This window comes from Cucurbita pepo, chromosome LG04, assembly GCF_002806865.2.
Source record: "Cucurbita pepo subsp. pepo cultivar mu-cu-16 chromosome LG04, ASM280686v2, whole genome shotgun sequence".
Taxonomy (NCBI): domain Eukaryota; kingdom Viridiplantae; phylum Streptophyta; class Magnoliopsida; order Cucurbitales; family Cucurbitaceae; genus Cucurbita; species Cucurbita pepo.
The window spans coordinates 10,234,993-10,258,783 of record NC_036641.1 but is presented as its reverse complement, the minus strand read 5'-3'; the positions used below and the strand labels follow the sequence as shown (position 1 = coordinate 10,258,783).

Below are 23,791 nucleotides of genomic sequence, written 5' to 3'. Positions count from 1 at the left end.
GCACGGAGGCCTACGGTGGCTCCTCCTCCTCCTCCTCCTCCTCCTCCTCCCCCCAGATCTCACCCACCAAACTTCAGTTTTAGCTACTTCCCCAATTCCCTCGATCTACAGCTGGCACTGTGGGTCCGCTCATTAATACCCCTGTTTCCAAACAAAGATTATTTATGTCATTATTTATTGTCGCTCTCATATCATCAAGTGATTATTCTTTTAATTTTAAAATATTTATAAAAAATCAATCATAATATTACCATGAGTAATTTTTAAACCGTATTGCCTATAACGTCAACAGATATTTATTAATAAAAATATATGGGTTATCATAAAAAAAAATTTTTAACATTCGTAGATAAAAAAAGTTGGTCCACGATTATTTTTAAAAAAAATTAATGTAAGGTTGTTGGATTATTGTTGTATTAGGAGGATAGCCATTAATTATAAGTTCTATCTGTACACGTAAATTTTTAGCTTAAATATTTAAGAAATTAATATTAATATATAGTAATGTATTAAAATGTTAAGATAGAATTGGATGTTAATCCTCGTGTCACGATACATTCAATGAGCCCATGCTATAAGTAATCATTAATTTAAAAAAATAAAAGATATGAAAAAAAGGAAAAAAGAATTAAAAGGCAGGCAATGATTGCTACATTTAGGATGGAAGAAACATATCAACAACGTTAAAAGGATGAAATATCACATTCAAACCTAATTGAATTTTCATGTGATAATATGTGACATCTTTTTTTTTTTCTTTAGACAATTTCATGTGACTTACCTCAAACATTCTAAACATGTGAACTTGGTCTCTAACTTTGCCTTTTCTTTTCTTAATTTCAATCCCCCAAACCTTAAAATATATTGTCCTTATGTTTAACCTTAAATTAGACCATGTTATTTGTTAGGAATAATAATTAGTGTGCCCACATGGATTTTCTCAAAGTTTACATTGGTGTCACGTGAGAAGGTTGGCCGCAACAAGATTTATTCATCTATTAGGATCGAAAACAAAAGAGCTAACTAAATAAACTACTTAACTCAATTTAAATGGTGTAAAGGTGTCTCGATCACTATTACATATTTCTAGTCAATCCTATATTGATTTTTTTTTTGTCACATTAATAGATTTCCTCTATAAAAGTAGTTTTAAAATGTTTATTATGATATTCAAGTAAAGAATAGGTACATTGATGAACCGATACCACATGCAAATGAGAGTGATCTTCACGATAGGACGACTAAGAATGACTTGAAAGATGTATATTTCTTTTCGTTAATTCAATCGTAGAAACTTCATGATTAAATGTGTTTTGCCTGAAGCAATTTTTTGTTTAGTGACATCATCAAAACTTTCCTGTGATGCACGTGAGTGAGTACAAAGCGTGCTGAAAAGAATTGTGTTGGTATGCGGGGATACTCTTCGGTTCTAAGAGAGGCTACGTGAATTGACGGAGACAATATCTACGATCATAAGGAGAACTTAAAAAAAATGAAAGTGACTATTTATACCAATAAGATGCACTTTTCTTTTCGATAACTCAATCATAGAAACTCCATGGTTTAGTGTATTTTGTTTGTAGCAATTTTGGGGAATCTCTTAAGAGTTTTTATAGGATGCATGTGAGTGAGAACAAAATATCTTAAAAAGGTTTTGTACTGGTCTATATCTTGAAAGGATTTGTGTTGGTACGTGGGAATAACGTGACTATGTTACAAGATATGAAGAGAAATGTTAGTGTCATTGAGTTGTATTATAAAGAATATTATTAATGTAACTTTTAAAAGAATAAAAAAGGGATCCGAAAGGAATATACACGAGAGAGCCATTGTGGAAAAAGCTCCAAAAAGAGTATTGAATGAAAGGAGAAGGTTTATGACGAAGGTGGGGCCCTTAAATTCCCGAAAAGGGCAGTACCCTTCAGCCGAAGAAACAAGGGAAGTACTAGGTTGGAGAAGGGACAAATGAGTAAATTAGGGTGTGTCGTCCGTTGTCCATAAGGGTATTTTGGACTATTCTCAGTTAAGCTGTCCCAAAAGATAAGGGATCCTATCCCTTCCAGCGGTTCGAGGATAGCCCAGAACCAAAAGCTTTCTACAACTTGCTTGACGTTATCACCTCCAAATTTCCGCCACTATATAGTAATTTGAATTTTTGAGAATATTATATAAAAGTCAATATAAAGTTTTTAATATTAATTTTGTTGAATTTTATGAGTTTACTATTGGTTAGTCTATGGGCAATTTATAATTTTATTTTTATATTCAATATATGTTTTATAATATTATAATGTAAAAGATTTTCCTTTTATATATAATATTTATTATTATTGTACAAAAACGTTATTATTATTATTATACAAAACACGAATTAATTAACGATATTATGAGATCGTTATTATAATAATACCAACTTTGGTTAGATGTGAATAATATAATTAATGGGTTCATTCAATTCATAATTATTTTGTCACAATAAGTAAAATTTACTCAAAAGTATAGATTATTGTGAAAAAAACAGCTAGCCTCACCAAATTTTAAATTTCAGTTTTTTATTTTACTAAAAAAATTGTTTTTTAATTGTAAGTCCAAACATATGAATAGGTAAAATTAATATATATTTTTTAATAATTTTATTTTTTTGTATGAAAAAAAAAGCTGATTATTTTATTTAATACACCCGCAGAAAACGATGGAAATTACTAAAATATCTCAATTTATTTTATTTAATAAAATTAATAATAATAATAAGTGGAATACAACCCACCAATTTCCTTTTTTGAAAAGAAAATAAATAAATATTTGAAAAAAATCACATAACACAAATCTTTATTTGTTGCGTGCAAGATTAAAATAATGTGAAAATAAACCATTATTGACTCGGTCAAAGTCGCTATTTGAATAAACTTTTCCACGTGTTATCTTAATCCAAAGATTTAATTTTATGGTTTATCATAATCTAAAGCTAAACATGGTCTTCTTTTATTATTAACTTAATCTAAAGGCTAACCTTTTTATTTAGATGATGTTGGGCTTACAGAATCTGGGTGGGCCCAAAATATGTACGAGGCCGAAAACAGTAGGCCCATCTAGTAGCTGTAAGACAAAGCATGCCTCAGTCTCGTATTAACGTAGGCCCACCAAAGCAGGCCCGGCCCAATAAACTCAATAGCAATCTTGATGAAATTGTTACTTTTATTTTGTAATTTTTTTTATTTATAAATAATATATATTCTTTAATTTTTTTTAAACTAAAATTAACATATACCAATGGAAAATCAATTAATAGGATAAAATTTATGGATATAGAATAAAAGGATTATTTAAAACATTAGAAAAAGTAAATAAAAATATGTATTTATTATTGTAAATTATTATCTTTGTTATTTGATGGTTATTTATCAAAATCAGCTTTTCCAAAAATAAATAAATAAATAAATAAATAATAACAAAATAGAAAAATCAGAATTTAGATAGATTTTTCAAAAGGCATCCGTGAAAAAAGGAATAATAAGAAAGGAAAAGCAAGAACTCGAAATCGAAATCGAATAACACACAACAAATTCCAGTGATTTCGTTGAATCGAAAATCGGCAACAGGGTTTGTGTTTAAGCTCCGAAATGGCCCAAATCAAAAGCGTTTATTAAATTCAATTCAATTTCCCATGTTCATCACCACAGATCATCGCCTAAATTTAACTTCCTAATTTAATCCTCACTCTCTTCGCTTTATTAACGATCTTAATCACCATGGGAAAGCGCAAGCGAGACTCTGATCAGACCCTCCCCGATCGTCCTTTTCATTTTTCTGGTATGCGCTTCTTTTCCTTTGTAACCCATCATGCTCTGTTTCTGTTTGATGAAATGTCTGTAAGAGATTATTCCTTTGCGTCGATACAGAGTTTTGGTTAAATCACCCTTGTTTGAGCTTTGAAATTGATGGGGTGCTTGGGGCGCTTGGGGCGGCATGGGTTTTGTAAGTAATTGGCATTTTTAGAATTTCAATCCGATCTATGAGAGTTTTCCACAAGAATATATTGGGGATTGTTTTGGCCTTTAAGGATTTAGTTTGTTGACCAATCTCAGTCAATTGGCTACTTCAATACCTTTTAGAATTAGTTTTGGTTGAATGCTTTGGAAGAACTGATGTATTCTTCTGATTTTCCTATGTTTTGAATGATAAAATGGAACATGATCATACGTATGTTGCAGGGGCAGTGACTTTTTCCAATCAAATGGATGTGCGGTCGGAAGAGGTTTGTACTCTTTTGTTTGCTTCAGACATTCTATTTTAAAAATGAGAAACTGTTCATACTTTGTTATTTAAACTTGCTTGCTTCCTTGACTTATCTAGTTCAAGTTTCAGTGAGTAGGCAAAATAGTAGTTCAAACCTTTCCCTTACTAGAGAAACATTTAGATCCCTCCTTTTAGTTGATGGCAATCTATTAAAGCTATGTTGCATTGAACAAGCAGGATCAGACTCTTGCCCGCCCGGTATTCATGAAACGTTTATGTCATCAGTATAGCCACCAATATTATCGGCGAGGTTCGACCAGTCAACCAAATGCATCCACCTCCCGTGATAACCGAGTGAGAACCATACTTGAAGAGCGACCCGCTTTTAAGTTTTTTGCTGCTCATCGCAACTCGGAGTTTCCAGATCATATAGGTATACTTTCTGAAGTTCCTAAACATGGTCATGCACATTTTTCAGTGGGAATGAGAGGACGTTTTGCCATGACATGTTCACTTGTAATGTTATTAAATGTTATAAGATGTTTGAAAATTCTTTCCCTATATGTCATGTGGATACTTATAATCAAATGAAATGTAATAGCCCAAGGGGTGGATTATGAGATCCCACCTCGGAGAGGAGAATGAAACATTCCTTACAAGGGTGTGGAAACCTCTATCTAGTAAACGCGTTTTAAAATCGTGAGGCTGACCGCGATACGTAACGAGCCAAAATAGACAATATCTACTAGCGGTGGACCTTATGTTTGTATGTCATATCTCAAATAAATTAAATTCCAACATTTCTTCTGGTTGGATGACACGGCACCTTGCTTTGAATTAGAGTTCATGTTCTTTGTGATATGAATATATTGAATATGAAACACTTTACAAAGGAAAAAGTAAACTTTAGTACTTGGAATTCTGGATAAAGAACAGTCGATTGTGTTGCATGAAACACTTTACAAAGGGAAATGTCCTAAAAATATATCATAGACCTCGAAAAATTCTAAAGATCATTTAGAATCGCTTCTTCTACATTGATGATGATGATGTTGTTGTTCTGTATTAACTCAAACTTTTTGCATTGATTTTAGATGGCATTGAGCGCTCATTTTGGGGGCCAGAAAGGATAAGGTACAATTCCTTAGGGAAGGATGCAATATCATCTAATGGAATGAGGATGCTATGTGGGATTTGCCAGAAGCTGATGAGACGAAAGCTTTGCTCTCTCGGTAACACACCTTCTTCTCGCGAACTTCCCGTTGCTGCAGTTTTGGTTTGTGGCCATGTCTATCATGCTGACTGTCTGGAGAACAGACCAAACGTCGAAGATAGGAGCGACCCGCCTTGTCCATTGTGCACGGAACCGCCTATTGACGATTCGAAAGGAGAACAGGAATGAGTTGAGCTGTACATATGATATCACATCACACCAACAATAGGGGAATTAGGCTTGGCATTGAATAGGTGGAGGTTTTTTGCATCCTCAACTATTTTTCCATGAACTAATCTATATCTATCACTGTCTTTTTGGATGTCTGTGACTTGAAAAGGAAAATGGTGGCTTTAAATCACAACGTTACCGAAAATAGTGATATCGATTCGAGGATTTGAGCTCCGTAGATTGGTTTTTGTGTAGAAGTAGAGTGAATTTTTGTTAAGTAGCAGCAGAGGAATTTAGCTGGAGACATTTATGTACTTGTGTAGGGCAATGTCTAAAACAGTATATTTTAGAGAATAAAGATATCATGACCGTAGAGATTTCCCTTTTTCCTTTGAGAAGAAATGGGAATGAGTAATCCATGTCTTTAGTAGATGACTTGTTTATACACGAATCATTAAGTTCTTTTCTTCCCAACAAAGAAAGGGAGAGTGAAAACAAGATGAGATGCACACAGAATCACCTTTTGAAGAATCATGACTCAATTTTACTCCCAACATTGTCTGCAAAGGCAGCCGTTGATACCTAAAATACCAACAATCTCAATGTGTGAGATCAGTTGGCGAGGGAGTAAAGCATTCTTTTAAGCGTGTGGAAACTTCTTTCTAGTAAACGCATTTATAAAGGACACGAGTCTGTGCCAGCCTCGCTGGGTCCCCAGGGGGTGGATTTTGAGATCCCACCTCGATTGGAGAGGGGAATGAAGCATTCCTTATAAGGGTGCCTCGCTGGGTCCCCAGGGGGTGGATTTTGAGATCCCACCTCGATTGGAGAGGGGAATGAAGCATTCCTTATAAGGGTGCCTCGCTGGGTCCCCAGGGGGTGGATTTTGAGATCCCACCTCGATTGGAGAGGGGAATGAAGCATTCCTTATAAGGGTGCCTCGCTGGGTCCCCAGGGGGTGGATTTTGAGATCCCACCTCGATTGGAGAGGGGAATGAAGCATTCCTTATAAGGGTGCCTCGCTGGGTCCCCAGGGGGTGGATTTTGAGATCCCACCTCGATTGGAGAGGGGAATGAAGCATTCCTTATAAGGGTGCCTCGCTGGGTCCCCAGGGGGTGGATTTTGAGATCCCACCTCGATTGGAGAGGGGAATGAAGCATTCCTTATAAGGGTGCCTCGCTGGGTCCCCAGGGGGTGGATTTTGAGATCCCACCTCGATTGGAGAGGGGAATGAAGCATTCCTTATAAGGGTGCCAGTGAGGACGTTGGGTCCCCAAGGGGGTGGTTGGGGAGGATTGTGAGATCCCACATCGGTTGGAGAGGAGAATGAAACATTCCTTGTAAGGGTGTGGAGAGGAGAATGAAACATTCCTTGTAAGGGTGTGGAGAGGAGAATGAAACATTCCTTGTAAGGGTGGGGAGAGGAGAATGAAACATTCCTTGTAAGGGTGTGGAGAGGAGAATGAAACATTCCTTGTAAGGGTGTGGAAAACTCTCCCTAGTAGACTCGTTTTAAAACCGTGAGGTTGACGACAATATGTAACGAATTGAAGCAGACAATATCTGCTAGCGGTGGACTTAGACTATTACATTGCCATAGGTCGAGTTTGCTTGAATTGACATGGCATATGAGGGAGTTTCATAAAATGTATAGTTAACGTGAACTTATTTATACGAGCAAATTACAAATTTATCTAAAAAGAAATTAGGTTTCGGTATTTCTACATTGTTGGAGTTAATTTTTATCTTAATCTCAACAAATTATGATACTAACAATATATGTGATAGTCATTCTTTCGCATTCATTTTAGTTTTACGTTCTTTGAGTGATTTAGTTTTACTTGGAATTGGAATTTGTTTATTAAGGGTTTAATTATTTATTATTTAGGAAATAAAATTAATAATAAATTAGTATTTATAAAATAAAAAGAGTTAACAGTCATCAATTGACCGCATAGCGCAGTGGATTAGCGCGTTTGACTTCGGATCAAAAGGTCGTGGGTTCGACTCCCACTGTGGTCGCTTTTTTCTTCCCGGATTTTTACATATTGTCCAATTTTAATATTTGATCTTTATTATTCATTATTATCCAAATAAAACAGTCTTTTTTTTTTCCATTATTTTTATTGAAAGAAACAATTATATAAAATTTTCTATTTTTTAAGACATAAATTGAACATTTATAAAACAAAAATACATACTTTAAATTATTATCCCATATAATAAAATTAATATATATACAAAATCAACTGAAAACATCTTTCATTCATTGTCATCCCATTTCCTTAAACTTTGATCTTCCCAGCCTGCCTTTTGTTTTTAGGTAAGTAATGAATATCTGCTCAAAAATTACCAAAAAAAACAATAAGAAAATAAACTCCCATAAATTTAAAAAAATAAAATAAAATAATCAACTTTTAAATATATATACTTATTCAGCTTATTATTAAAACTCGAAACTAAGCATCATCCCACCATCCCTTTCGATTTATGCTCGAAGTTCACCATTTGGGTTATACATTCTCAAGCATTTAGGAAAAAAAATATTGATATAATCATACGATCAATAAGAGCTTCACGTATTTACTTCGCTCCATTGAAGAACTTCTTCCTCAACTTTAACTTGGGCGATATCCAATCCGAAAAGTTAGCGATCATAAACCCCAAAAATACCTACGAAATTAAACCAAAATCAACGGAATATAACGCAATAGGAATAGGAATAGGACATTTTTGATTGCTTACTTGAAGGGATCCAAAAATATAAACCAAAGAATAGTGGCGGCCATGGAGTAGCATGTCTCCCACCATGGCTAGCGGTATGGTTAGCGAGGCACCTAAAGCAGCTACAAGTGGGCTCGTCCAGACAACACCCATTGCCCTGAAATTACCCATTCTTTCAAAATTTGACTAACCCATTTAAAAAGTTTTGAACTTTTGATCAACTTTCAGCTCTCACCAGAAGTAATCTGAGACGAAATTTGATACAAAGCAATTTGCAAGCACTATTTCTGCTACTTTGGTGGATTGTGGTATGCCAAATTTGGGCTCTATTCCCATGGCTCTCAATGGCCATACTGCAATAAATAAATAAATAAGTGTGAGTCTTAGGAATCACGGATCTCCGATATTGTCTACTTTGAGGGTAAGCTCTCGTGGTTTTGTTTTGGAATTCCTTAAAAAGTCTCATTACAATGGAGACAGTATTCTTGGATTATAAACTCATGATTATGATCATTCCCTAAATTAATGGACGTGGGACTTACTTAGCCACCAGAGAGTTGTGAGTGTGAATAACCCAACATATCCCAAAAATTTCTGCATATCAACCTTCTCCCCTTCTTCCCCTGCATACTTCTTCAAAAGCACTGCATAATCATATCAAATTCATTAAGAAAATCTAATTTTTCCTCTTATTTTTATGTTATTTAAGCCATTTACGATCCAAAACTAACCGTAGTAGAGCCCGTCTGTGAAAGCAGAGAGCAGAGCAAATACATCCCCGATGTACGAATGCTTTTCATGCCTAAAAATAAACACAATATCTTCATCGATATGGTATGATAGTGTTCTTACTTATATATCATAAATCTAAATAGACGTACCCGAAAGAGGATTGGGTTTCATCACGAGCCCATGTCTTTCCGACGGTGGTCATAGCAACCCCGGCCATGCTGACGAAGACTGCAACGACATTTACTATGCTTAGAGATTGTCTTTCGAAACATGCGTCGAGTATGAGTGTGAAGAGACCGGACGTTGAGAACAATATGGTGGTGGTTGCTACGCTCGTTCTTGCCAATGCCGCATTTGTAAAATACTGCACCGTTTTTATAATTTTAGGCTCCGTTTGATAACTAATTAAAGTTGAAAGAGACTCGAATTACTGACCTCGGAGACAAACCAGATGGGACCAATAGCAAGAGCCAAAACAGCCATTTGCTTTGTACTAAACGGTGTTTCTTGTGTTCCATTTTCAGCTTCACACTCACAACGACCGTTATTACTAACACTCCCCTTTTCTTGTTCTTCACATTCAATGTTCACCACACAATGAACATCACCATTTTCCACCTCGGATATATTATTATTATTATTATTATTGTTATTATTGGTATTATTATTATTATTATTATTATCTTGTTCTTGAATCTCTGCAACTTCTTTAGAATTTCTATTTGGAAAATGGCTTCTGAATAGCTTCACTATGCATTCTCTGATGAAGGCAATTGCAAGATAAGCCACCAACATGGAGGTTCCGACATATGTCATCACAAACGGATGCTCGTAGTCCGTAAAAATACTCTATCCAACATAAATTTAAAGGTATTAAATTAGGTGGTGATTTAGCGAGATATGAACATAAGAAAAAAGAAATTACGTATCGACTTAATCTTTTAAGTTAGAAGTGAAAGTAGATACCTGTGTGATCTCAGCAGAAGCGACCCATATGACCACGACGGCAACGAGAAGAATTAGCCCTCCTTTGTACTTCCAAGCCATGAAAATGCGATAATATTACACGAAAACAAAAACTTTATTGGTATTGCGAGAAATAAATGGAATGGTTATAAGCTTTAGAGATTTGGTCTTAAAATCAAGCTCTTTATATACCTATTTTCATGCATGGTGATGAAGAAATTAAAAAAAGTTATCCATTTTGTTCAAAGGGAGGGAAGATTTTGTAAGGTTGTGGTGAAGGTGGAGCTCCCAAAAGTCTAAAATGGAGTGTTATTAAAGAACATATGGATATTGCAGTTCATTGGATTCAGCTAAGGTTTTTTTTTTTTTTTTTTTTTTTTTTTTTTTTTTTTTTTTTTTTTTTTTTTNATGTCTCTCTCTGTTTCTCTGTGGCTGGTCGTGTTTGAAGCCAATATGTTCTTTTTCTCTATTCTTACGTATTTCTATTTCCTATCAACTTTCTTTATCAAACTCTTGACTAAACATTTGCTCGCCGCTCTCGTAGAATAACACATATCGCTCGATTATAATTGATTGTAATGACTATACATGAATGAATCGAGATTACATTTAGAATGAACTTTGAAGATATGAAATTACGGACAATAAAACCTTAAGAGAATTTTTTTTCTATAAAGTGTATGAGTAAGAACAAATCAGGTAAAAAGAACTTGTATGCTGATTTAATAAAAATCAGTTTAAGACAAATAGATAACATGATCATGTTGCAAATGATATAAGGAAATGTCGAGGCTCACAGATATTAAATTAAAACGTTCTTTTATCTCAACTTAAAATAAGCATTGTAATTTGCACCACCAGCCAGATTAATCTTTTCTTGAATAATCATAAAATTATTAATAATTGTGATTCATTCCGACAATTTAAATGTGTTCATATTTATTTAATAAAAAAATGGATATTAATGTATTACATTAATAAAATATATAATAATTTAATTTTCTGACAGAAGATAAGGAGACGAAGACTGTGAGACCAACTTTGACAATTATGACGTCACCAAGTCCTATATTCAATTTTCAATTTCGGTCCATTCATTTTTTTTTTTTACCTTTCTCATTTATTTTTTCCCCAACCTAACCTAATTATTAACCTAATTCTAATCAGTTACTTTCTAGTCGTTACTTTGTCAAATAAATTAAATTAAATTTATTATTATTATTATTATTTTAAAACATTGAGTTTATAAATAGCATTTTCACTTATAGATTTATCTAACTTTTACTAATGAGGGCTTTACTTCTATATATATATATATTATCCAAAACGATAAAAACAAACAATATTTTTCATTTTTACTAGCTAAATAATTAATTTTATGTTTTTTAAAAATTACTTAAAAAATTACTAATTACATCATAAATGGAAATTATGCATAAAATGAATTTATGATTTCGAAGAAAAAATGGACATACTTTGATTGTGCTATACATCCCATGTGGTTATAAAATATGTTTGTCCCACTAGAGTAAGTCTCCTTAGAATTGTGATCGAGAGAATATTTTTGTTTTCTTAATATAAGAGCAAATCCTACAAATTTAATATTCCACGTCACATTTTCTTATGTGTCACGCAAACCAAATTAAGTATATATATTCCACCTAATTACCCTTTTGCCCCTTATTTGGAATACCTCTAAAGTTTTAAAGCAATATTAAAATCATATTGCATATTTTGATTGTTATTGAACATTTTAATAAATATAGAAGAAGCCAAATTTAAAATTAAAAAAAAATAATAATAATAATAACTGATGCCAATTTAAGAGTTTGGTCAAAGTGAAAAAGTGAGAATCAAAAAAAGCGGCAGATAATTTGTGATATTTACTTTCTTTTTATAAATCTTTAAAATAGTTATTAATTTTTGGTTAACTTTTTCAAAACGAAATTATTATTACTATTTCACTAATTTCAATAAAAAAAAGATTAGGGAATTAAAAACCACAAACTAAATACTAAGTATAGAGGGAAAGGTAAATGCAGATGGTNAAGATTTTTTAAAAGTACCAAGAACTTTTAAAGTAGGAAGACTAAAATTAAATATTTTAATAAAAAAAAGATAATATAATAAAAGAAATGAAATGAATGCAGATTTTTGCACACACAAACAAAGACAACAAAGAATCGATTTTTCTTACCTAATTTGCTATGTTAAAAAGCCTTTCGCCACAAATTTCCTATGGACTCCTAAAGTTAGTCTCCACAATTACAAAGTCATTTGCATTTGGACTCCTCATTTTCTTCAGCCAATCATGTAATTATCATTTTTGAAATTTATAGAAATGCTAAAAATCAAATATGAATCAAGAACAGAAGCATATATGATATTATTTTCAACACAAAAGAAAAATAAAGAAGCGTAAATGATTTGATTACAGTGCTCTGCTAAATCAGAATCCATGGGGAAATTATTAACCTTTGCAGAAATTCGACTACACAATTCCATAGAAAGATAAGTTTTTGTCCAATATTAGTAACTAATAGACCATTCAGACTTTTATTTCCCCTTTTTTCTTTTTCCATTTTTGGAACAAACCAAAATCTATATATATATATATATATATATATAATTCCTCCTTGGCAACTATTGGTACATGGAGAAAATAAGAAAGAAGTTTAAATATCTTGTTTGTCTCAACGTGCTCACACCGCTTCATAATATTTAAGAATGATAAAGCTAATTTCAACATACACAGGCGGGATTCGAATTTTTTACCTTTCAGTCGATGACATATGTTTTAGCCAGTTGGCAACGTCCAATGTCTGCTAAACACTTAGAGAGAAGAACCCGTTCTGTTGTTAGAGACGGCTTCCTTGCCTTGACCATAAGTTGCCAAAAGGCATTTTGTCTCATGGTATGAGTCCAAAGAACTGCATCAAAACAAGACCTGTTTCATGTAAAGACCAATCAACAGGGAATTCCAGAAACTGAAGAAGTTAAAATATCAAATTTCATTGCAAATAATTCAACTTATGATCTAACAGGGAATAATAATGTCTTCGCCAAAGCTTTTGACCGATTAACATAAGAACAACACTGCATGGGCAATATTCTGTCAACCAAAGCAGGCGGAAAAGATTATGAATCCATGGCCATTCCTTTCTAGAAATTAGAATTATGGGACAATATACATTGCATTCTCAAGGGTTTCTGCAACATAATCAGAGAAAATTCACTTTTGAAAGAAATGTACAAAACATATATCACATAGGCCAGAAAGAAATTGATTGCAGTTGAGAAGTTGTTCTTGAGAGCTTGGACGCCAAATTTTGAGAGAACCAATCTGAAAGATTTGCTACTACAAATCCCAAGAATACCTATAACAAGAAATCAACTCCATGATTTAGTAAAAATCGTATGAATGAGAATATAGGGGACTTCCCTTTACTAAATTTTTATCAAAATTTCAGTACTCAACACTTCAAAGTAACGAACAATTGTTAATTTTCCCTGACATATAATGAGAACAATTATTTGATGTGGTAATCATATGGTAGCAGCCCTTTACTAAATTTTTGGATGTATGGTAAAACAGTTATTTTTTGTCTCTTACTTCCAACAAGAACTTTTCCAAATTCTCGGCGACTGTTTATGTTTCTCCAATGATCACTGTTCTGTGTACTTCTTTCAGTTTGTATTTTTGAAAATAAAATCTTTAGTCTCAAAGTCATCTATAATTTTCCTACCAACCCTCGCTCTCTCTCTTCTTCTTCTTTTTTTTTTTCTTTTTTTTTTTTTAAAGAATTTTTGCCCCAACCCTTGTGACTAAGATCTACTAAATACTTATACAATGAGCTTTTTACACTTAAATCCTTTCTCTAAATTTTCAGCGGGTGTAGTTATATATTGACATTAATAAAGTAAATAAGTCATTACCTTCTCGTTCTTTCTCTACGGTCTAATTCTCAATATTGGATTACTAGTTTTGTCAAAGGAAAAGAAAAGGAGAGGAAAGGATATGAAAAAGAAGGGTGGCCATAAACTATTCCATTAAATAAGTTATAATGGTAAACAAAGATAATGTTATTGAAGTGGCAATTAATAAGTGGCAATTAATAGTCCAGGGGATTACATTAATAGTGGCAATTAGTAAAATGTTATCCATAGTAAAACTATGTACGGTAAATGACATATAAAGTAAATTTTCATTAAATAGTTAATATTATGTAGATAGTTATATTGGTAAGGCTATATATAGTAAGCAAGCTTTATATAGTAAGCTGAAACTGAACTATATATATGCCCCGGGGCTTTGAAAAATGTACTTTTTGTATTCCCTCTTACTATACATACTTGGAGTCATCAATACAAATCCTTTAGCCAATATTCTCTTTACATTTTCTTTATCCTGTTCTTTGTGTTCATCTAGATCGAGTATGTGCATCCTGTTCTTTGTATTCATCTAGATCGAGTGTGTGCGTTGTTCTGTGATTCTAACATTATCTGATTGCGAAGTTGCACTAAAATTTAAAGTAGAGGTCACTAACAGACCTCAAGAAAACCATACAAAACAGAACAAATACAGGACTAGTGTCACAATCTACAACAAAAAGAAAAGATAGTTTTCATCCAATGGTTCAAAATTGAAGTCCTATTCAGCAAACATGTACTATGTGGGTTAAATTAAGATAATTCACCATTTCAGTTATTTGAAGGAATCAAATTGCTTACCTGAGCTGACCCAATGATATAAATTGCCGAATACTGCCGGCCATGGATGATCATATCCTCCAACATTGCAACAGGTATAGTAAGGGAAACACCAAGAGCAGCTACCAGAGGAGAAGTCCAAACAACAGCCAAAGCCCTGTGTGTACCATAAAATTGTAAAGCAGGACACATGTAATTAAATGCTGAACACAAAAAGTAAATGAATTTAGAAGATCTAAAACCAAAGGCTTGCCTCTGTGATTACCAGAAATAATCGGACAAAAAACTTCCAACAAAAGCATTGACAAGTATAACTTTTTCCACATTAGCGGAGTGAGGGAACACGAATCTGGGTTCAACGCCCATGGCAGTCAAAGGCCACACTGAAGAGAGGGAAATTGAAAGTATTTAATACACGATGTAAGTAGTTCTTTTTTCTTCTTTAGGATTGGAAATATGTAGCTTGATTCTTCTAAAGGTACAACATTACTGATAGATATATTTGGACCAAGTTTGTGGGTTTTTATACCCTCCCTGAAATTGTACCTTAATGCGGAAACATGCTGTGCAAAATAATTAGATTTTTAGTGAAATCATTCAAGGTAAGAACCGATCAACTATTTTTTTAAAAAAAAAATCCTTGGCTAATGGCTTATGGCTTATGGCTTATGGGAGAATTTATTCTCCTCCCCTTTTGCACTCTTTAATAAAAATTGTGTCTGATGGTATATATGTACGAAGCAAAATGTTTCTTCCTTTAGAACAGAGGAGATGCAACGGAAATATCCTTCCATAATGCCTCCTTCCCCTCCAGAAAAATAATTGTAAATAAAACTAAAAGAGAGACAATAAAAGTGAAACTTGATAAATAACAACAACAACAGCAATAATAATAAATCAATTAATTAATCAGGCATTTGGTCGTTAAACTAGAGAAAATTTTACCCTTACCTAGCCACCAAAGAGCAACAAAGGTGAAAAGTCCTATACAGCCAAATAACTTTTGCATATCTAAATTTTGTCCTCCTCCAGCAAACTTTTTGAGAAGCACTGCAGCATCCGAGACATAATGTACAAATGAATCAGTATATGGAAAATATGTCTTTGCGGTCGATATGTTATCAACTGCTTATCACAAGAGAAGTTCGGATATCTAACCAGTGAATAGGCCATAAGTCATTGATGAGAGAACTGAAAATACATTCCCCAGAAGTGCATTATTTTCAATTCTGAAGACAGTTGTACCCATTTACTTCATCAAGGTTAAAACAAAAATTTGATAAAAATGTTTGGCAATGCCACCATTTATTTTAGAACACAAGAATGATCTAAATGATCCACCAAAACAGAGGAGAATTGACATACCCATTTCCATTTTTCTGTAATTCATCTGCAGCTGAAGTCTTCCCAAACGTTGTCATCGCAACACCAGCCATGCTAACAACGACAGAGACAACTTTGACTATATTTATTGTGTCTTCACCCAGCAATGCACCAATCAAAAGAGTGAACAACCCTGAAGTGGAGGATAGCAATGTGGTACTTGCAACGCTTGTTCGAGCAAGTGCAGCATTTGTTAAATACTGCAGACATACAATAATTTTCAACTTTGTAAGTCATAACCTGACCATATATTGAATATATGCCTTGTTTTCTATGTCTGATTACTTTCTTAAATGAGAAAATAAAATTATCTAATGTTTTTGAGTCATATTGAGATCTACTCTAAAATATTTAAAACTCTAGTTTACTTGGAATTTCATCAAGATCTGTTAATATTCAATAAAGAATGTTCCATTGTAACACGTTGGAGACTTTTCGGTGATATGAAAATTATTGATAAATGATATTGGGGTTGTTTCTAAAATCATCTCGTCCACTATCAACGTTCTCTTTCTTTCCTCTTCCTACATCAATTAATTACATATTTCTTAATGAAACTAAAAGCTAACACGACTCATGATAATGCACTTCATCTTTTAATATAGAACAAAGCCATAATATTAGAAAATATCTTCTCATCACATTGGTGATACTACAGACCACATTTATGTCTCAAATTATAAAGTTCGAAACCATAAACTGATAAGAAAGATAAATTTTGAAGGTATACAAACTAGTATCTTATTTAATCACGAATTAAAAAGAAAAAAAAAATCAAATACATAACCTCCAAGGGAATGCGTTAGCTCATGAGAATATTCTTAGAAATTAAAAATCAAGAAATCAGTATCTCACCTCTGTTAAAAACCAGATAGGAGCAATGCAAAAGCCAAAAGCAGCAACTTCCTTTGCAGTGAACTTTCGGTCTCTTTTCAGTGTGTTTTCTTTATCTATATGTACAGCCACCAACGGTGTTCCCTCATCCTTACTATACATGTCTATGGTACAGTTTTTACAACTTAACTGTTCTTGATGTTCTATTTCAGAAGCAAAATTCACTTCAACTTTCTGCAACTCTACGGAGGACTGGTAAACCACATTGAGATTATCGCCGCATTTAGAATTGCAGCAATAGAAAAAACTCATTAACCAGTCCTTAAGAAATGCTATAGGAAGATAGACTATCAAAAGTGATGTTGTAACATATGATACTGCAAACGGTTGCTCATAATCTGCAAATATACTCTGTCAAAACATGCTGGTCAGTTGCTGCATGAGCCAGATTGAGAATTCAAGTAATAAATACTGAATGTAACATAGAAACAATGCAACTGCATGTTGAAAGATGAGAATGCCGTATGCATCAATCAACTGCAATAAATTATATACCAGGTAGTTTCATTCCAAAAAGAATCTTGGTTCCCATAAACGATGACAAAAACAATTTAGGTTCTCATTTACTAATTAAATTGTGTTTGAAAACAAGCCGTAATGTGAGCCTAGTGATAGCCACCCTCCTGGTCATTGGACCAGAAGTCAAGAATGATTCCAGCTGCTTCTAGTGACTCAGGAACACAATTTGGACTCGAAATCAGCCAACTCAGAAGTAATTTTTTAGCAATTATCTCTATAATAGAAGCTCAAAGAGTCTGTCACTTATATTATTATATACCATGAATTCCGAGTATCATTATGATAATCAATGAGCAGTATTCGGATGATATGAACAGAACAGATCAGAAACAAAGTTGAATTAACATTAATAACTAAATGAACTCTATCTAAATCGTTCCCTCATTAGTTCAAAATCAGGATGTGAATGCCAGTTCATGTAAGGTCGAGAGAGAAACTTACCTGGGTAACTTCAGCAGAGGAAACCCACATGACAACGACACTGAGAATGAGAAGCAACCCAAGCTTGTATCTCCAACACATTTTCGTCACAATTAATGAATGAAAAACTTCTTCCTGTAGAACTATTTTTGCATCTATATGCCTTCATTCACTTTCCCACAATAGCTAATCATCATGTCAGATTCTCCATTTATGGAAAACATGGACTTTTAACTACGTAAACATCAGTCGATTATCGTGCAATCGACGATGATGGCAGATTAAATAAATGATTTGTGATACTCCCACAAAAACCAGTCGTGCTCTTCTAAGTGGAGAAACTCTTTATCCACTTTTGATCTAGTGCACCAGCAAGGTTCACCACAACACAATGATCTTTTGGCATACTAATAATCACAAATACGCCAAAAACTTCAACAAGAACACTCTGCGTCTGGGCATACACCTGGAACAATACTTTAAAGCAATAGTAACAGATAAATATGAATGTTTTAGATTGCTGGAAAAGATCCACACTGATAGAACCGTAATGCAAATGAACATTATATCTGATTTGGACATACCACCATGGCATCTTTCTATAACTTGCACAACAGGTAAAAGAAAACAGAAAAAGTGTTATTTTCTCATTCAAAGAGAAAACGTAAAGTAAAGTAGAGGCCAACAAAATAAAGTGACAAATCTCCAACCATGCGTTCATGTTCCTTTTGTGGGACCCGGAACCAGGCATTTTAAGTGGATGATATAATTGATAAAGCATAAGCACTATGAAAAATGATTATAATGGAAACCTCATCAGAGTGTCTAACTAATAAAGAAAAGTTATTCAAAAGATACAACCACATTCATTTGCACGATACAAGAATTCGAAACCAAATTTGGGGAATTCCAGCTCAATCTTATCAATCATCGGATTGGTTTAAGATAAAAACTAATGACAAAATGATGAATATAAAAGAAAGGAAGAATCAAAAAAGGAAAGGAGCAAAAAGAAGTTTGGGAGATACGGAACACGACAAGACAACAACGAAGTCGTAGGAATGTGGAACTGGAGGGCGCCATCCTGATTCAGGTGTGACAGCCATGATTGATGAACAGCAACTCAATCATTTTGTCCGATCATGAGGCTTCGTCGCATTTCCATGTTCTAAGCACTAAACCGGTGAAATTGCTACTTACTTCTTAATCTTTCTCTTCCCGCCATTTCAGGATCCGTTCCGATATTGAACCCGAATGATTTCGCCTTCCATCCAGTTCTCATTTCATAGCGCGGAATCTGAAACACGGCGCAATTGAAAGGGATTCAAAGAGTGAAAAGAGAATTTGAGTTTCGCAGGGCGGCGGTTGAAGTCGACGGTGTTCTAGGCGGATCTTTGCTATGGACCGTGAGTTTCTAGTAGCTGTGGTCTTCCAGTATTGGCCACGTCAGCCGTTCTGAATTTTTTATCGAGGTAAGTATGTTGCCAAAACAAGAAAAAAACATTAACAATTTACATTTTTTAATATTATTATAATGTCTAATAAATCTCGATATTTATTTAATACTTTTTTAATAAATTTATAAATATATTTGAGTTTTGTCTTATAAAACTGAATATTTTAATGGTATGTTTTGGAAGTTCACATGTGACTAATTATTATTATTATTATTATTATTATTATTATTATTATTATTATTATTATTATTATTATTATTATTATTATTATTATTATTATTATCATTATATTGCTTAAACTTTTTCAATTTTTATTTGGGTAGTCGAGTTTTTATATTACTTTCTTCTCATTAGAAACAATTTTATTTTTTAAAAAACTAAAATGACACATTTCTACAACACTGAGGTTGTTTATTATTATTATTTTATAGATAAATAGAAGTCCATAACTTTACCTGTCTTTTAAGCTCAACAATTTCATAATATCCATTATACTCTAAAATTTTAATAAATATTTATAAATCAATTATATACATGTTAAAGAAAATAATAAGTGGAACAAAAATTGGCTATATACATTGGGCCCATACGGTAAATGGGCCAGATTGGGCTCAATTTTTAATATTAAGCCTGTTACAATTCTCAAAAACCATTTTTATAATAATATAAAAATATATATTATCACAGCAAAAATTATTAATTTTTATTTATTGTTGTTGAAAAGTCGGGTTTGAATTGGTACGGGATCTTTTGAGTGGAGTAAAAAACAAAGTCACGATAACACATAAAGTGAATAATAATATTTCGTTGTGATGAACAATAATATATCGTTGTGAAGAAGATGATAAATGACATTTAGGTGAACTAAACAGAAGTAACATTAGAATCATATAATAATTTTCCGGGGCGATAAAATGTGTCTAAAACTAAATTCATCCTATAAGGAATTTAAAATGGTTTACACATCTTGACAAGTATAGGAAGACAGTACAAAATTTTGGAAAAAGGTTTCTTCAAACAATTTCGTTTAAATAAAGAAAAACAAAAAGTTTACCCCTTTTTACACAATTCCCTTTAAACGAACTATATTAATTACACTAATTTAATTTATTAGGTTCTAACATGAATTTATTACATCCATAACATCCATATATCCAAAGAGACACAAGGGATGGATCAATATCAACACCAGAATAGATTTTGAACTTACCCATCTGATTCTTCATTCCGCCATTTGAGGGTCGAGCCCAACCTTTAAATTCTTCACAGTGTTAGATCAAGGGCTAGAACCCCACAGAACCTCAGCAATTATAGTGGCAGCTTCGGCATCAGAGACGCAAGCTTTTCGAACTCTCTTCAAAATTTCAGGCTTAATGGCTCTCTTCTCCCTCTTTCTCAAGCCCTCTCCAACCTCCAATTGCACTGCAAACTTGGCCACACAGCTCGCAAATGGATGGCTCTCCAAGAACCTCTTCTCTCTGCTTTCTCTTCCCTCGACCCCGCCGGCGACAACCCCTCTACTCTCTTCCGCCGTTTGTTTCCCCAGTCCGATCAAATCGCCGCCCAATTCCGACCTCTGTAGCTCCAAAAGCCTTTCTATCAAGCCCTCTTCCAGCATAGTATCTACAGCCTCTTTGCGGCCGAAATAGCCGATTTCAACGATGCAATCCATGGCTAAAACCCTAATTTGCAGGTCTTGGCAATTCAATGAGCTTATTATTTTTGGTATATCGCCGTTTGACTGGATCTCCTCGACCAGCGGAGACCTAACTAATCTGATTAAGGAACAGAGAACTTTTAATGAGTGAGAGGAAGCCATTTGAACTAGGGCGTGAATCGTCGGTCCTATTAGTACTTGACCAACGAATACGTCTTTGTTGAAACGGACCATAGCCCCAATCGCGTACGCCGAATGCTCCCGGATCGTTTTCGAGTAGTTAGGGTTACAAACAATCAATTCGAGCAGCGAAAACACCTTTGATTTTAGCATGAGATCCTGTAGCTCGCGATTGAACCCCTGAGCGAGACGATTCTCGAACTGAATCAGTAGCTTAATCGATTCATTTTCGTCGATTGATGGCTCTTTAAGAGCTCGAACCAGATTCTCCAAGCTCTCACGATCAATCCAAGCTTGAATCTCCGACTCGATTGAACCAGCGACTTGAGATACCGAATTTGTCGCGAAACGACGCGTTAAGAACGACCTGAGGCTGTAACCTCTGGACTTCTGAAGCGTCTCCACCAAGGTTTTTAGGTTCGCAAGGTGCTGAGAAAGAATCGAAAGGTTTGGATCACTTGAAAGGATTTTTTCGGATTCAACCTCGAGCTCGAGCAGAGCTTTAATGGTGGGCGAATTGAAGTCCTCGGATCGAGGACTTGGATTTGCCTGTAACTCATGAGAAGCCTGTTTGAGAGCTTCAAGAACTCGAAGAACTCGCGGGCTATCATCCTTGTTAGAAGAATCGTCCATGGCACCGCTCCTTCAAGTTCTAATTCTGGACGCGGATTCTTCGAGACAGAACGATCTCGCGCTCGCGCTTTACATACAATCCAAACAAGCAAACTACAGTTGGAAGAAAGCCGAGGAGTTCAGCTCCCTTTTTTTCTTTTTGTTCGTAATAATATATTTTCAAACTTGTTGAAATAAAAAAATAAAATAATAATAAAAGTTGAAGTTGTCTCCGACAATTTTAGATTAAATATCATTTTTATTCGAAAATTTTAAGTCTCAGACTATTTAGTAAATGTAATTTTGTAACTTATTTCTTGTATCATATTATTGGCTAAATTTCAATTTTTTTTTATTTGTGTCTAATAATAAGTTAGTAAATTAAATTTTTAAATGGAAAATTAAAAATTAATGACCTGATTAATAATTAATCGTCAATACTATATATATTTAGCATTTTTAAAGTATCAAAATTTAATTGGTTAACTATCTATTTTGATAGAGTTTAAAAAAAAGGAAAAAAATAAAAAGAAAAAATATTAGTATTTTTCTTGTTATTATGATGTTTTGTTTTAGAGGAATTTGGTCATAATAAAATTGGATTGGGAATTATTGTCACATTATGTTAATAATGCAAACAACCAAATTCTTCTCCAACCATTCCGCTCATTATCTCTACATAAAAGTCGAAATTATTTCAATGCAATAAGTTGGATAGGTAAAACTATACACTTTTGACTTTTTAAAATTGAAAGATGATTTTAATTTAAAAACGGTGGTTAGTTATAAAATTGATTTTAATCTTTATGTTTGTGTTTTATTTGATATTAAATTTGTTGAATATTCGTAAAATCACGTGTTAATTAATTAAAGAAACTTTTATAAATATATAAATAAGAATAGGACCTTTATTGAGTCCAAAAGTATATTTAAAATGAACTATATTTTTTAATATGCAAATTGACAAGTAAAAAAAAAAAAAAAAANTAATTAATTAAAGAAACTTTTATAAATATATAAATAAGAATAGGACCTTTATTGAGTCCAAAAGTATATTTAAAATGAACTATATTTTTTAATATGCAAATTGACAAGTAAAAAAAAAAAAAAAAACAGCAAGAAGATCCCTCTGAATATGCTTGCTCCACGTGGCTTAAAGTCAACCCAACGATGCCTCTTAACCCAGCGTGGCATTGTCTATTGGGGTTTTAGAAAGTGTACACACATATATATATATAATTAAGTCTTTCAACTTAAAATTCTATTTTTTTTTATTTATCTTTAATCTTTAAAATTTGTTCTAAAAAACATTCTCTTAAAATTTGAAATTGGTTATAAGAATTTTCTTATAAGCTTCTACATCAAATCTTATTATTTGGGAATTGAAACCTATTTTTAGGGGTGAAATAAGTTTAATATAGTTTAAAAGGGGTGAAATTTATGTATTAATTAAAACATTTGTTTATAAGTTCGTGTGCTACATTTACTATTTTTTTTAATAAAAAAAAAAAAAGCAACCTTTCTGAGGGGTAAATTTTAATTTAATAAACAAATGAGTTAACAAAAATTCAAGACAGTAACTTAAAAATTCTAACTAATTTGTCTCCTTATTTGGTTCCTCTGTAACATGTCGTGAACAATTTGATTGTCTGGTTTTTTTTTTTTAACATGTCATGTCTGTATTAATTTAGTTAGACTTAAATTAAATATATATTTTTACTTTAAATGAGGCATGATTTAAATTTTAAAATGTGTATTTATTAAATCATAAACTTAAAAAAAAATGTCTAATAAATTTTAAACTTTTAAAAAATATAATAGATTTTTGAAATTTTAATTTAATGCTAGGTTTGAAATTTTAAAAAATAAGTATATTTTTTTTTGTTTTTTTTTTTTTTTTTTTTTTTTTTTTTTTT

At 33.1% G+C, this 23,791-nt stretch overlaps 3 protein-coding genes and 1 non-coding gene across 4 annotated transcripts; 2 read left to right on the top strand and 2 right to left on the bottom strand.

Annotated features, from left to right (window-relative positions):
• The first annotated feature begins 3,503 nt into the window (after positions 1-3,503).
• LOC111793584 lies at positions 3,504-5,993 on the top strand. The gene is made up of 4 exons (XM_023675534.1): positions 3,504-3,810; positions 4,212-4,255; positions 4,474-4,669; positions 5,331-5,993. The coding sequence occupies exons 1-4, from the start codon at positions 3,750-3,752 to the stop codon at positions 5,636-5,638; spliced, it is 609 nt and encodes a 202-aa protein (XP_023531302.1). The 5' UTR covers positions 3,504-3,749; the 3' UTR covers positions 5,639-5,993.
• Positions 5,994-7,569: 1,576 nt separating this feature from the next.
• On the top strand, positions 7,570-7,643 carry TRNAR-UCG. The gene has a single exon. It is a non-coding gene; the product is annotated as a tRNA-Arg (tRNA).
• A 221-nt stretch (positions 7,644-7,864) lies between these two features.
• On the bottom strand, positions 7,865-10,315 carry LOC111793885 (uncharacterized transporter C405.03c-like). The gene is made up of 9 exons (XM_023675952.1): positions 10,044-10,315; positions 9,513-9,926; positions 9,227-9,441; positions 9,077-9,147; positions 8,888-8,989; positions 8,581-8,698; positions 8,367-8,502; positions 8,209-8,294; positions 7,865-7,959 (listed from the first exon to the last, which is right to left on the bottom strand). The coding sequence occupies exons 1-9, from the start codon at positions 10,122-10,124 to the stop codon at positions 7,941-7,943; spliced, it is 1,242 nt and encodes a 413-aa protein (XP_023531720.1). The 5' UTR covers positions 10,125-10,315; the 3' UTR covers positions 7,865-7,940.
• A 2,716-nt stretch (positions 10,316-13,031) lies between these two features.
• LOC111793976 (uncharacterized transporter C405.03c-like) lies at positions 13,032-18,492 on the bottom strand. The gene is made up of 8 exons (XM_023676070.1): positions 17,991-18,492; positions 16,992-17,381; positions 16,119-16,336; positions 15,912-15,982; positions 15,705-15,803; positions 15,019-15,136; positions 14,775-14,910; positions 13,032-13,420 (listed from the first exon to the last, which is right to left on the bottom strand). Exons 1-8 carry the CDS (start codon positions 18,069-18,071, stop codon positions 13,307-13,309), a joined length of 1,227 nt encoding a protein of 408 aa, XP_023531838.1. The 5' UTR covers positions 18,072-18,492; the 3' UTR covers positions 13,032-13,306.
• Between the last annotated feature and the right edge of the window lie 5,299 nt (positions 18,493-23,791).